The sequence below is a fragment of the Tribolium castaneum genome, chromosome 8, assembly GCF_031307605.1.
Source record: "Tribolium castaneum strain GA2 chromosome 8, icTriCast1.1, whole genome shotgun sequence".
Taxonomy (NCBI): domain Eukaryota; kingdom Metazoa; phylum Arthropoda; class Insecta; order Coleoptera; family Tenebrionidae; genus Tribolium; species Tribolium castaneum.
In genome coordinates, this window is record NC_087401.1 from 11,375,495 (window position 1) to 11,390,345 (window position 14,851).

A 14,851-nucleotide genomic window follows, 5' to 3' on the forward strand; every position below is an offset into this window, starting at 1 on the left:
CACAATAAAAAATCTCACTATGCCCCAACTGACGTCAAATAATTTCCATTTATTATTAAAGTATTTGTTTTATCGCAAATTTCGAAAAAAATCCAACCCATGGCAACTGAATACCTCGATAACAAAATTCCTGAATACTTGAGACATACTTCCAACTGTTTAAATACGCCACACAGAGAAAACTCAATCAATCGGCCCAAAAATGGCAACCAAAATCGTTCTTCTGACACTTTTGCTGCTAGTTTCGGCCCTGGCTTGGGAAACAAAAGTCTGTAGTATCGACTGTTCGGGCTCTTCCGGTACCACCGACAGCCCTTCGGGTACCACCTCCACCCCCACCACCGGGGGTTCCGGTAAGTACAACTTTGCCAAAAATTGTAAAAAATTGCATTTTTTTTTACAGACAGTTCTGGAACTCCCACTTCCAGTAAGTTATAACACCATATTGGTGTTTTACAAAAACAAAATGTGATTTTTTTATAGGTGACCCAGACTCCGGAAGCACTGGCTCCGGGTGCCCGTGCACCTGCAGCCCCTCTACTCCGGTGACGGAACCCTCGAGCCACTCCGGGTCCGGATCCGACAGCAAATCGTCGGAAAGCAACGAAAGTGACAGAATTTTGGGACACTCCAAACACCAAAAACTCGGTAAGGGCTCCAAAATTAATTTAAATTAACAAAAAAAATTGATTTTTTATAGGACATGGTAAGAGCCACCCACACGCCAAACACAACAAACACGAATCGGGCAAAAGTAACCATCAACACGCCCATGACAAGGAGAACCATCAAGGGTTGGACCAACTGATCAACCATGCGAAACAGTTCATTCCAATTGGGAAAAACAACCATAAAGAACATCCAAATGCGAAACATGCGCATGAGAACAGGGAACATGCGCACGCGCATGAGAAGGAACATGCGCACGCGCACGAGAAGGAACATGCGCACGCGCATGACAAACATAATGTTCACGAACAGGGGAAACACAACGCGCATGGAAAACAGTACCAACATGAGAAACACGAACATAACTAAATGATTTGTGATCCAATGTGAAATTTGAGGTTGTGGGATAATAAAAAATACATAGCAGTTTTGTGTTTTTTTTTTGGAATGTTATCTTAAGAATTTTTACTGATAATAGCATAAATTCCACTAAAAGCGACAAACACGTCGCAAAAGTGTTAGTTGCTTGTCGATTATGAAGACACAAAGTGTGATTTTCGTTTTGGCTCTTTTAGGGGCTTGCTCTTGGGGTAAATACAATTTTTTTTCTACAAATTGTAGTCATATTTTTTAGCTCGGCCCCCGAAACACGTCAAGCCCCGCCCCCATGATCATTCTAAATGTCATTACGTCTTGTTAACAGAAGATGAGGATGACAGTAGTAGTGACAGTGATGATTTTCCCGACAACGAAGTACCAATAGTGGCCACTGAGTTCCCCCCCAACCACATTTATGACCCATTTTTGGACACCGAAGTCCCAGATGGGCCTTATTTTAACCCAAACCGAATCGTTGATTTTATCGGAATTAAACACCGATTTTCAAACGAGTCGAATTTGGCATTTCCGCCCTATGTCAACACGGGGAAAAGTGAGTAATTTAATATTTTAAAACACTTACAACGTTCGTACCGTAGGACGTAAAGCAATAAAGAAGAATAAGAAAAAAATTGTGAAAAAACACAAGAAAAATTCGAAAACGGGAAAAAAGTCACTCGGCTCCGCCTCGTGAAATAAAACGAATGTTAATTTTGCATAATTTTTTTATTCAAAATCTTAATTAAGAACGAGATCTGGAATAAAATAAAAACATTTGAAATGTCAAATTTACGCCGCCGCCTCTGACGCGTCCGGCTCGTTGACTTGAGACTCATACTGTAGTGCATTTTCGTACGCTTTTTTCACAGCCTTTCTATCGGCAGGCTTCCTCGGTTCATTCGTCTGCAAAAACAATTACAGAAATGACAAATCGCAAACATACACGGTGTCCCAAGTTTCAGTGCCAGTCAAAAAATAAATACTTCTAGTTGCTTAAAAGAAACAAATTATATTTCAAACGATAGAGTTTGTAACACGCTTCAATTTTATCCCAAATTTTCATGGTATGAGTAAAAATATATTTTTTCTTTAGGGCAACTCGATGTAATTATTATTTGACTGGCTCTAAAACTTGAAACACCCTGTACAAGGGCTCACCTTCGCCTCGTCCCTCTCCCTATCAATCCCCAGAATCTCCAATTTCTCGGCCGGTAGCCACTGCCACGTCCTTTTCGCGTCAAAAAACAACACCAAATACACAAGTTCGGTATAATTCGATTTCAAGGCCAAGACTTCGGCCGGGGGCGACGGTATCGGTACCCCCTTATGTACGTGCCCTTTGGGCATTTCGGGGTCAATTATCAGCGCGGGATACCACGGATATCCCCTACATTTCGCCCAAACTAGTTGCAAAGGCTTCAATTCGATTTTTTCGGGCACGAGGTCCGAATTTTCGGGCACCGTGTCCGAATTACTGTCGTCTTCGGACTCGACTTCGGACAGTTCGTGCGAGTAACAAGTTGACAGACTCGTGCCACTGTCACTGTTTTCGTCGGCTGAGGTCTGGTGACCTGCGCGGTACACTTTGAAGCTGTCAGGGACCGAATCGAGCTTTTTGGAGTCGACGGTGGGGCCCACAGTGGCCTCGGCGGTGCGTCTGGGACGGCCTTTCTTCTTACTGAAAATGACAAAAAACCTATAGGGTTAACACACTCGGCTTCGCCTCGTGTGACGCATCGTTGGCCCAATTTGACTTATCTTCCAGCAGTCAGGCCATTAATCAGCGTCGGCTGCTTGATTTATAACAATGATAAAATGCTTTTTTAAATAGCGGCCGTCGTTAAATCACCTCACAGCCAACTACGACTCAATATGAACACGTTAAATTTTGCCATTGTCACTCTTTTGTTTTCGTTCGTTTTCGCAGGTGAGTCAATTGACAAAATAATAAAATAAAAAATTTGGAAATTTCAGGTGACGGGGGCCCTTGTGGCCCCTTAGACGCCTGTCCGGACGGTTATCAATGTTTCAACAGTCGGTGTGATAACGGCTTGACCATGGGCATGTACAGGAGAATTATTGTGATTTACGACGACAGTAGCTCCGATTATAGCCAAAGTTTAAACAGTAGTGAAAGTAATTCTAATTACACTAGTAACAGCTCAGAATCATAATAAATTTACTACTCGGCTTCGCCTCGCCTCATAAAATAAACCAATGACAAAAACAAACGCATTATATTTTTCCGATACTTCCTGTGTTAATTAATTACTTTCCCTTATCTTGTAGCAATTAATTGCGCAAATTAGCCAATCGCCTACTTGATTTACGACGCGATAAATACCGGCCATAATTTAAAAAGTGTCCCTCGTAAAAAATTCTCACTCACTACTGAACCGTCCAAAATGAAACTTTTTTTTATCGTTACGTTTTTGTTTTATTGTGTAACGACAGGTAAGCCAATTGTCAGAAAATAAAAAAAATACATTGTTTTTTTTTAGGGGAAGGAGCCTGTGGTTCCTTGTTCTCCTGTCCTGAAGGTTACCAATGTTTTGAAAATCGGTGCGTTGCAGGTTTGCCACCACAAAGACAAATACGAGTCGATGATAACAATCAAGTCTACTATGATTTAAATGGCACCGATTATAGCCAATTTGTGAGTCAAGAAGGCTATGAAATTATCGTGAATATCAACAGTACACTAGATTCGTCATAAAATCTACAGTCGTTCGGGTTTTAGACAGGAGGCGAAGCCTACTACTGATAACAGGTTATACAGGGTGATTATTTTAGAGCCTACATTAAGATTCCGGAACTGATTATAAAATAGGTTTTTCCAATAAAACGATCCTGATTTTTCAATTGAAATCAAAAGAACATCGCTTTTTATGGGAATTTTTATCAATATCTTCTAAATCTATCTCTTACAGTATTTAAAATAATCGCAAAAAATGTTTGTGATTTTTGTGATTATTTCCAAAAATGTAAGCAATAGATATAGGAGGTGTTGATAAAAGTTACCATAAATGTTGATGTTCTTTCGATTGTCATTAAAAAAACAGAGTTATAGCTGTTTTTGACAGCTACTTTGAAAAAATCATACTAGCCTTGCAATTTGACAGTTGACAATTTTGAAAATTTTAAAAAGGCTCTTCAAACCTTCGGTTATCAAATGCAAAAAAATAATCGCAACGGGTTCAAGAGCTGCGATATTTTGAATAAACTCTTGAAATGAAAATTTTTACAAAAAACTGTCAAAAAAGTCAAAAAACTATGACAAATAAGTACGAACAACTTGGGTAAATTTTACTCAATTTGAGAACGTGAATTAAAAAATGCATAAAAATGTGTGGTAACTATTTAAAATTTCAAAGTTGGCGCCATAATAATAGTAATAGATTTTGAAAATAATTTATTTAAAGTCGATTTAGACCGATTACAACACTTTAAAGCTCTGGTTATATTCCAGTGTAGACCCTAAAAGAATCACCCTGTATAGGTCTTTAACGACACTCGGCTTCGCCTCGTGTCGCTACGTCGCTTAATAAACATCCTGACTAAAATAAACGCATTTTTCTTATCACTGGACACTCCCTTTACCAATTTTTGTTTTTGTTTCAACAATTTTCGTTCAAACGAACCTTTGATAACAAAAAAATTAAAATAATAACGGCGTCACGTCGATAAGAATATAATTAAAATAAAAATAAACGACAATAAGTTCGTGTCACTGTCATTGAAACGTCCAAAATGACAAGAATAATCCTTCTCATGTTATTTTTAGCGATTTCAGGTGTGAAAAACCAAAAAAAAACAAAAATTGTAATAAAACTTTCCAGAGGTGACACTACTTGAACCGTGCGGTCCTCGTCAAGCATGCCCTGAACCGTACACATGTTTTAACAGTTATTGTGACGATGGCAAGTCGATGGGTATGTACATCAATGAAGACTTGTATAATTCTAACGATTATTGTGAAAAATGGAATGATTTATGTCAAGCCATAAAACCCTATTTCAAGTGAAATTGAAAACTCGGCTTCGCCTCGGCTAATAAAACCTTAAAACAAATAGTTGGCTTTACTTACGGCTTGGGGGCTTCGGGGGGCGGAGTCCCCTTGTCCTCCTTCTCTTCAGCCGGTTTTTTCAAAGCCGCCTGCGCTTTGCGCGTGAAAAGAACGGCAGTTCGCCGGTTGACACCACTAGGTGACACGCCTGAGCTCTGGGAGCTGTTTTTGGAGTCCCCGCCCCCTTCGTTCTCGCCATCCGACTGGGAGCTGTCCGTATTGGCTAGATTCTTCCTAGCCTTGTTTAATTCGCTGCGCACTACTTTGACTCGCTTCGCTCGGGCCAATCCGTGCTTGAGGGCCTGGCTTTTGACCAATAACTCCTCAAGTTTCGTGATCACGTCTGGCCCCACCTTCCCTTGCAAACCCTCCAATTCCTTGTCGATATCCGAGGCAAGCGCCTCCTCATTCCCCGACGCCGGAGTTTCGCCACTCGCTTCGTTCAACAAACCGCAAGTTTCCAGCTCTTTGCGCGCTTGCCGGAAGATGGCGCCACACTGATCGCGCATTTTGATGGCCGCCCGGTAGAAAACTGTATCGCGATTGTTGTAAGCGAGACAATTGGCGATCATTAAATCGAAGTCTTTCTCCATCGAAGTTAAATCAGGGTACAGACCATCGTCTAGCTTTTTCCTCATGGTACTCAAGTCCATGGGTTCGGATACCACAGTGGTGTAGTCTGGAACCTCCTCAAGGTCCACCGGTTCGCTAAATATCTCATTGGTGTCCTTGGCGGCCACCAGGTCAAGGACGAGGCGCAAACTCGCCTCCAGTGGTTTCAACTGGATTTTGAGACACTTTTCGGAGATTTTGATCGATTCGAGTTTGATTTTTTCGCGTTTTCGGACCAATTCGCACAGTAATCGGGCACGTTCTAAGTCCTGTCTCAAACACTGCCAATACTTCAGCTGCCGACACAACTCAATAGTGTCAACGTTGCTGGTATTGGAGTCTCGAGGGCCCCCTTGGGCACTCTGGAGGCGCCTCAAAAGGGGCACACCGTTTCGAAATTGGCGTTTTAACGTCCAATAAGCGATCAAACGTTGGATAAATTGCGATTTTTTCGTAATTGTTACCAAGGCACCGATTTCTTGGATGCGGTCCGGGGGAATGGTGGGGATGAGGATGACCGGAGCCGATGTTCGTTTTTTCGCAAGCATTTTGCGAGCTTTCTTCATTTTCTGGCGGGCGTCTTCTTTTTTCGCCTCACCTGGTAAAAAAACTTATAGAAAGGGCCCGGTATATTTTATACAGGGGGGCGCAAAATTTCACCACCGATTTTGACCAACATGTGTAATAGTTAATAACGTGGGCAAAAGATGGGTTTTAAAGATACACCCGTTTCGGAAATATTTAACAAAGAACGATCTAAATGTCAAAATTTATCATCACTTGGAACTACTGACGAATTTTTCCAAATTTTTTAATTTTATTATTTTCTCAATTTACGTAAAATAATACGGGAAATCAATTTATGTTGAGCAAACTGCAAAATTCATAAATCAAAATAGTTTTCAAGTTATACATAAGCTTCTAAATAAATTCCCGAGTAAGCTAGTGTTGTAAAAATGCTGGTACAATACGTAGTATTCAATAGAATTATTTTTTGGTTTACAACTTTTAGTTTTCAAGCTATCAATTTTTTCAGTGAAAAAAATTAAAATGCCTCTGTATTCGAAACCGTTGCCCGGGGCTCCGGGTTTTGACAAAAAAATAGAAAATTTTAACCGCCATCTAATCCTTTTTTCATTTTTGCCCTGAGTGTTATAGTTTCCAAGAAAAACGCAAAAAAAGTTGTGTTTTACACTTTCTTTCTCAATTTTTTTACAATTTTCAAACGCCGATTTAGGCGAAACTACAGAATTAGCGGAAAATGAAAAAAATGATTTCCAAAGCTTTACCAAATAGCACAGTTTTTAAGGCGATATCTCAAAATTTTTTTTGCAATTTTCAAACGCTGATTACGGCGAAACTAAGTCAGGAAAAAAGCTTTATTCCATCGTAAATAGCACAAAATTAATCAGAAAGAATGACTTTTAATTGTTTTAATCTTGAAACACTTTTCAAATTGTCCATTTTGATGTGTTAACAATTTTTTTATTTTCTCAATTACGACAAAACTATTCAAAAAAGTGTAACTATTTTGATGCAAACCTATGTAAAATTATCCGAGGAATCGACTGGCGTCGAGAAAATCGCCAAATTTCCAATACTTTTTTCATTATAATTTTTTTTTATTATTACCGATTTTTACATTTGTTTGCAATTTTTTCGAAAAGTATTAGTCGGAAAGCAATGATCTTTTTTTTGAAGATAGATAATTAAAAGAGCTTTCCAACGATAATAAACTTCATAGGCTTACATCTAATACCTCCGGAGTTATTGCTCGATAAATGTTCCCGGTACCGAAAATCGAGAGAAATTGAAAAAATCATCATAAAATCGAACCAACATACTTTTTGTCCTTGTTTAAAAGGAGTTGTTTTTTTTTATAAAAATTCTGACAAGAAAATAAAAATTTTTCTTCTTTTTTCGTTATATCTGGCACAAACTCGTAGTACACACCTGTATATTTTATATAGAGTGGCGCAAAAATGTCTGAAATTTGACCAACGTGTGGCATTTGATTACTTGTAGACTTAGCCAAAATTTGGGTTTTATACCTAAACTGGATATAGAGATATTTAAAAAAAATGTTAAAATCTGGTAGCATTTGGTTTTCGTTTTTCCTCATGAATTTAAAAAAAAGAAGGTAAAAGACAGGGTTTCCCCGAAACGTACTGCTCTCCGCGGGCGCATGCACATCACAGTAGGCGATTTTCTGCACAAGAACCGGCTGTGAATCCCCCGTATCTTTAACGGTGTCCATTTTCATGTAAAGCCCCGCCTGTTGTGCACACGTGACATGAAACGCCGAATAGCAATTGGTCTTGTGACACTGTATACACGCCCCTACGCCCCTCTGTTTGCACACGTAACACGTCAGCTTCCACCTTGCTGCTGGAATGGTTTCTATGGAATCTAAAAAAACGAATAAATTTTTCTCTTGTTGGTAACACCGTCCGTGATATACCGATAGGTTCGAGAAAAACGGTATTAGCAAACCGGACCTCGGGGATCCACAGGGCACAAACGACATGTGCCCAGTGCCCCCTGTCCGTTTGCTTGAAAGCGCCCCCTTGATTGGGGCACAGGACGCAATCAACGGCCCGACTGGGCGACTGAAGACACCTGAAATTGGCAATAATTGTAAAACTGCATTTGTAGAAAAAATTAAATATGTACCTCCGGCACAGCCACTGGCCTTCTGGGATATAGGGCACTCCGTAGCAGTCCTGATGGACGGCAAGGTTACACATGTCGCAAAATAAAATAACATTAGTGTTTTGGCATTCCCCGTCCATGCAAATGCAACAGACGGCATCGTCGTCCACCACAGCCCCCGTGTGACCGTTTACCGAAGCCTGAAAACAGCTCGAAATAAAACACGGAATTTGTGAATTTTTCGCAAAGTGCAAACCTGACCATTTACGTGATAGACCTTTAAAACAATACAAGTTGGGGTTAGGGATTTTAAATTGAGGGGGCGGTTATACCTGAAAATAGGACTCTTTCTCCAAGCGGTCCATCAGGAGTTCAAGGGAGTCCACCGAGACGGGGTTAAGGCCCGCAGCTTCGCGTTTTTCGTTCATTAAAGACAACCAAGTGGTGTCCTCTTCGTCCACATCATACTCAACCTAGAGTGAAGGATACGAATTAGAATCGTACTTCACTCATCTGCTTACCCGATGAAATTTATTTTTTATCAAAGGAATGTATCAAAAATGGGTTGCCTAAAAAATACGTTCAACACTGATTAAAGGGGCTAGAAAGCGTCAAATTTCAGCCATTTTCCTTACTGTTTTACAGCAGTTTTACTTGAACTGTAGGAAATAAAGTATTTTAAAATGCGCTCATGGCTTTATTTAGTTAAAAAAAAACAGAAAATTAACTAACTGGACATTTAATTTAATCCAAATTCACCCATTCCATGATTATTGATTACGGATGGGACATAATTCTGCCAACTTTTATTTTCTAAATGGCTTACCTTTTTAAAAAAGTTACAGGTGCTAATCTACTTACTGATAATAAAAATGTTATGATTGATTTTTTGTGAAAACATACGTAATACAGAGGAAGTATATTACAAAAATGAGAACTAGTGAAATTACGGAAGGAACACAAAAATTATGCTAAGTAACAATTTTATTATAATCCGAAAATTGTAACAGAAATAAAAACTACTAACAATATTATCAAAAAGAGAGAACCGTTCTTGTGAAACTGAATTTGATTTACGTCTAACAACTAATATTTTTTCGTAAGCTTTAGAAAAATAACTTTTGGTTATTAATTATTATTTTCTGTGAACAAACTTTGTTGCAAACTAATCTTTTTACTAAATGCAAAAATTAAAAGAAGCAAAGGTTTGATGTTTTCATTAAAAAATGATATTTTGGAAAATTAACAGATTTTTCATAAAATTAAATCACATCAAAATTTATGCAAAATTTGACAATCACCGTAAATTAAAAAAAAATTACAGCTCGAAGATGACTGATAAAATTATATTATCTGAAAAGTATTCAAAAATTAATTTAAAAAAATTAATGTCACAGAAATTTTGAGCAAATTAAAACCAAATTCGGCAAATAGAAAAACAAAGACAGAAAAACATCTGCAAGCAGTTGAAGCTGTTTAAAAAATACACAAAGAACAAAAAAAAAGTTATAGCAGTTCCATCTTACATAAATAAAATTGCGAAATATTGGGAACAATAAAATGATGATTAGGAACTACAACAATGTCAAAGAATAATTAGTAATTAATTTTTTATAACTTAGCAAAATGCTCTGTAATTAAAATTTTTCAAACATTAGCATTTACGTTTTCTTCAAAAAAATCCATTGTTCCCTAAATCATTAATACTTTTTAACGATTGTATTTTTTGCAATAATTATAATACTAATAATTATAATAATAAAAAAACCTCGGAAAAGTAGAAATATTTTTAAATTGTATTTAAACTGAATATTTCTAAATATTTTATTACGTCTTAGACAAATAAGAAAAAAAAAGATTGTGTACAACTATAATATTAATAGACACATTTTACAAGGAGCAGTCACATTTAAAGATTTAAAAGTTACCTTCGACAACAAACTTTCGTTTGTGAATATCACAAATATTGTTAATAGCTCGTTTAAAACTTTAGGACTTATTTATTGAAATCATAGAGAGTTTACGAATTTAAAAGCCCTAATTATTTTTTGCCCTTGTGCGTTTCAAGTGAGAAAACTGTGATCATTTGTTCAATTCTTTAGAAATCAAAAGAGCTATCTTAAGTATCGCATTCTAACATAAATTACTGAAAAATAAGATAGACTGTATTAATCTGGCGAATAGGATAATTTTTCTGGTTCCTAGAATTAACTCACGTTATTCAATGACTTTGTTGTAACCATTGTAATACTAATATTCTTTTAAAATCGTCGTTGTACGAAATGTGCAGTAATTTTAATAATATTACTAGTAATTGTGATATTCATTTTCATTCATTTAATTACATAAAAAAATTGCATATACATTTTTTGAGACTTAGGTTAAATTTCATGTGGTTTTTTCTTTTTTTTACTTTTTGTTTATAGTTTTTAGGAGCACGATTATTTTATATTTTATTTCCTGCATTTGGGTAACTCACCTCTTAAACCAAGAAACCAACAGTTGGTTTAATTTAAACGAATTAAAAGCCTGATGATGTTTATTATATAGACGAAACGTTACAACTCATTTTACTTAAAACCTGTTACGGAAGTTGATCCGATCGTCGTTGATTTTGATTCCAATAAATAATAATATTAATTATTATTATTATTATTCACTCTCAATTTTTTTACACAATTTACGTAGAGAATTAAATGCGTTAATGGCCAAAAATTGTGGCTTTAAACTTAAAGGGGCATTGATTTTTAAATTTACAATTAAAGTGATTATGAAATAAGTTTTTCGTTAAAGTCAACATTAAATTTAAATCAACAATTAGATTTATTTATGAACTCGACCCTAAGTGTTAAGTAGAAAATAAAATACTTTTGGCCCTGTTGTAGGCTCTTGGGAATAAAGAATGTATCATGTTTTTTTTTCAGTTTTCAGGATTTTTTTCTGAACTAAATAAACCATTGATCACATTTTAAAAGACTTTCTCTCATACAACCCGAGTAGAAGAATGTATCTTGTAAATAACATTCAAAAACGTTACTTATAACGGCTGTAAAACACCTAAAAAAAGCTAAAATTCAACGCTGTTAGCCCCATTTTTTGTGGTCTTAAACAATTTTTTAAGCAACTTATTCGCGATATATTATGTATTTGATAATAAATAAGCTTCGTCTGGTCAGCAGATGAATGAAGAACGACCCTAATTCTGATCTTAGACTACTGTTGTAATCAACTCAAATCAACTGATTCAAAATTAATCACCTCGCCATCCAGCTCTTCCACACTCTTTTCGATAAACCTGATGTAGGCATTGGGGCGCGGAGGTGCGTCACAAATATTGTAATTATCGAGTTCTTTGTAACTGGCTTCAGGTAACTGTGCCGAAGGCTCTGAAACATTTTTTTTTCGTAAAAATACCAAAATCCCACCCAAATTCACCTTGAGCTTGCTCGAATCGCCCAATATCGGGCACGTCATCGTCCGACAAGTCCTCCTTGGACACCATATCCAACGCTTCGTTAATATTCCACCGCAAAACCTGCCCATTGATATCAAACTGTACCATCTTCTGGGCCTCTTCAAACGTCAAAGGTTCGGGCACACTTGGAGCCGAAGGGACCGCAGCCGGAGTGGCCCGAGCCCGTCCTTTCTTGCTCTTGGGCGTGCTGGGGGTACACGGTGGTAAAGGTGTCGGGTTATCATGGTCGTAACTTTTCAAATGGTACTGTAACCCGCACACTGATTTGTACGTCCGGCCGCACTTTTCAATGGGGCAAGTGTAAGGGGGGCCATGGTCGGCTCGCACTTTCTTACAATGCTCCAAAATATCGAAATCTATGCCCATTGTGGAGTGAGGTTAGGTTGGTTGGAGGGAGCAAATCACAACACTGGGGGGGTTTGCACCGGTGTGGGGGGCACAATTGGGGGTTTTGGAGGCATTACCAGAAAAAACACTGGTGTGAAGGAGGTTTTAAGCGAGAAATTGTGTTTTTATTGATGTTTTGGGTCAACATCAATAAAAAGGGATACCAACTGTGGCGGTGGGGGATTACAGTCACTATTAAAGCGAGTTTATTTATTTAATTGGGGATTAAGTGAGATAAGATTGAGTATTGGGGACAGATATGTTTGAAATAAGTGTGATGTTGATAGTGTTTGCAATAAACACTGTACTAATAATTTTTTTTGTTTGGTTTTGCGGATATTCCGCCCAACGAAAATTCCCTAGATTTTAGAAATCTCAACTCGGACACTGCAATTATAATAATTACCAATAAAATACTCAAATTTGTTTTTTATTAGTCGTTTGTTTACCTTTTTTTAAGAAAACGAAGATAATTTTGCCCCACTTTGACCCAGTTTTGGTGTTTTTAATCATAGTAAAAAAACTGAATTGAGATGCAACAAAGACAGACACATCTTTTTATGAATTAACGTAGAGTGCGTATTAATTGTTGTAAAGTTTGTAAGCATTTTATTGGGCCGTTTGAGGTCGGCCATTAAAATTGCGGAGAAAACCAATCACTTAAGTTTTTTTGGTTCATTGAATAATTGTGTTTTTGGATATGATTGGTCCATTTAAGTTCGGCCATTATAATAACGTTAGAAACCAATCACGTTAATTTTTTGGACTCATTCAATAATTTATTGAGAATGATTTGTTTAAATTTAGCAGTCACGAAATAAACTGTAATTTTTTAAACGAACTTTTTTAATGTTTCTCAAAGTCAAAATTTTAGTGAAAAATAGCAGCAGTTTATCTCATTTGCCACAAATTTGCTTTATTTATTAATCAACTATTACTCTATTAAAATATATTATAAAAATTAAAAAATAACAAATAGAACGTATTTATTTCCCATCTACTAAAAATTTTACATAAAATTTCAAAAATATTAGACAAAATTGGAAGATGTAAAATAAACAGAGGTGAAAGTAATATTACCTTTGACCAAATTTTGTAGTTTTGTGATTTATTTGAAACGCCATTTTGCAAAGCGAGAGAAAATCCCAATAAGTTCGAACAGTTGTGCTGGATTTTTTGCCTATTTTAACAAAATCTTGCATAATAAAAAAACCTTTAGTTCAAAAACAAACTAAAACAAGTGAAATAATCTAACATAGCATTAATTTCGATCTAATTTCGATCTAATTTAATGTAGGTAAGTAGTTTCAGCTAATTAAAGCAAATTTTTTAAAAGAAATGTATCAAGATAACGATAGAAAAAAGACAAATTGAACACTATTTTCAGCAATTTGCGAAATAATTACAATTTTGTATTGTAATGTAAAAGTGATTAGTGATGTCTTTTTGATTAATTTAATGATTTTTTTACTCGATTTATTAAGTAGCAAATTTTTGTTTTTTTTTACAGGAAAATGGTTGAGTTCCTGACTTATTAATTTTTTGTTCTAATTTACATTTAAATCAATAACTGACAAATACATTTTTTTTTCTTGAAGATAAGGTAATAAAAAAAATCTACTGAATGTTCTAGGAAGCATCACGTACTCGATTATATCTACTATTATATCAACTGTATAACCAAATTATTCTAAACATATTTTTAATAGCATCTGAGATATTAATAGTAATAATAATAATAATAATAATAATAATAATAATAATAATAATAATAATAATAATAATATTAATAATAATAATAATAATAATAATAATAATAATAATAATAATAATATTAATATTAATAATAATAATAATAATAATAATATTAATAATAATAATAATAATAATAATAATAATAATAATAATAATAATAATAATAATAATAGTAATAATAATAATAATAATAATAATAATAATAATAATAATAATAATAATAATAATAATAATAATAATAATAATAATAATAATAATAATAATAATACTAGTAAAAAAAATTACAGAAACAATTTATTTTATATCGTCTAACATTTTACATATTGAACAAACGTATATGAATACTTACTCGGGAACAAATTTGTAAAATCTGAGGTAAAATCTTTAAAATAAAGTAAAAAACTTTTTAACTTATTTTTAAAACCTTCCTGCCTATACTCAGATGTTATGTAATTTGGTAAAGCAGTGTGGGCTTTAATAGCTCTACAGGGTGCTAAAAAACCGGCGCACCAACTCAGTAGTACATTGTGGAGAAGAAAAAAAAAATCTAAATTTATATTTAAAAAAATCTGATTGTTCCAAGCAGCTCAGGCTTTCAAATAATGCTTTTTCAGTTACCTCTTTCAGAAAAAAGCTAAAAACTAATTCTTTGTTAGCAAGCTATTGTTTTTTAAGAATTTGAATTGACGATTGTAGAACATTGCATTACAAATCTTGCATTTGTAATTTCTGCTAAAAATGTTGAAATTTCCCGAGCAGCTAGTTTAATAATCATAAGAAAACAAGGTATGCCATCCTGCTTTTTAGGCACAGATTTCTTAACAGCTTCTACGTCAAATGCTTCTGTAAATTTCAAA

The 14,851-nt window shown here is 35.4% G+C and overlaps 3 protein-coding genes across 6 annotated transcripts; 2 read left to right on the forward strand and 1 right to left on the reverse strand.

Moving 5' to 3' along the window:
• Positions 1-157: 157 nt before the first annotated feature.
• Positions 158-1,095, forward strand: LOC655786 (histidine-rich glycoprotein). Of its 2 annotated transcripts, XM_971036.4 has the most exons (4): positions 158-353; positions 404-427; positions 484-648; positions 701-1,095. In XM_971036.4, the coding sequence occupies exons 1-4, from the start codon at positions 203-205 to the stop codon at positions 1,036-1,038; spliced, it is 678 nt and encodes a 225-aa protein (XP_976129.1). In that variant the 5' UTR covers positions 158-202; the 3' UTR covers positions 1,039-1,095. The 2 variants fall into 2 exon arrangements, with proteins under 2 accessions (XP_976129.1, XP_015837913.1); XM_015982427.2 differs by lacking the exon at positions 404-427.
• A 3-nt stretch (positions 1,096-1,098) lies between these two features.
• Positions 1,099-5,117, forward strand: LOC103313756 (uncharacterized). 2 transcript variants are annotated; one of them, XM_015982428.2, is made up of 6 exons: positions 1,099-1,259; positions 1,304-1,600; positions 1,647-2,974; positions 3,022-3,501; positions 3,549-4,840; positions 4,887-5,117. In XM_015982428.2, exons 1-3 carry the CDS (start codon positions 1,205-1,207, stop codon positions 1,739-1,741), a joined length of 447 nt encoding a protein of 148 aa, XP_015837914.1. In that variant the 5' UTR covers positions 1,099-1,204; the 3' UTR covers positions 1,742-2,974; positions 3,022-3,501; positions 3,549-4,840; positions 4,887-5,117. The 2 variants fall into 2 exon arrangements, with proteins under 2 accessions (XP_015837914.1, XP_008196075.1); XM_008197853.3 differs by having other exon boundaries at positions 1,373-1,600.
• Br140 (Bromodomain-containing protein, 140kD) lies at positions 1,755-12,445 on the reverse strand. 2 transcript variants are annotated; one of them, XM_064358535.1, is made up of 10 exons: positions 11,813-12,445; positions 11,636-11,763; positions 8,710-8,850; positions 8,634-8,654; positions 8,399-8,577; positions 8,187-8,344; positions 7,895-8,134; positions 5,135-6,323; positions 2,206-2,725; positions 1,755-1,950 (listed from the first exon to the last, which is right to left on the reverse strand). In XM_064358535.1, the coding sequence occupies exons 1-10, from the start codon at positions 12,216-12,218 to the stop codon at positions 1,837-1,839; spliced, it is 3,096 nt and encodes a 1,031-aa protein (XP_064214605.1). In that variant the 5' UTR covers positions 12,219-12,445; the 3' UTR covers positions 1,755-1,836. The 2 variants fall into 2 exon arrangements, with proteins under 2 accessions (XP_064214605.1, XP_064214606.1); XM_064358536.1 differs by lacking the exon at positions 8,634-8,654 and having other exon boundaries at positions 11,813-12,444.
• Positions 12,446-14,851: the final 2,406 nt, after the last annotated feature.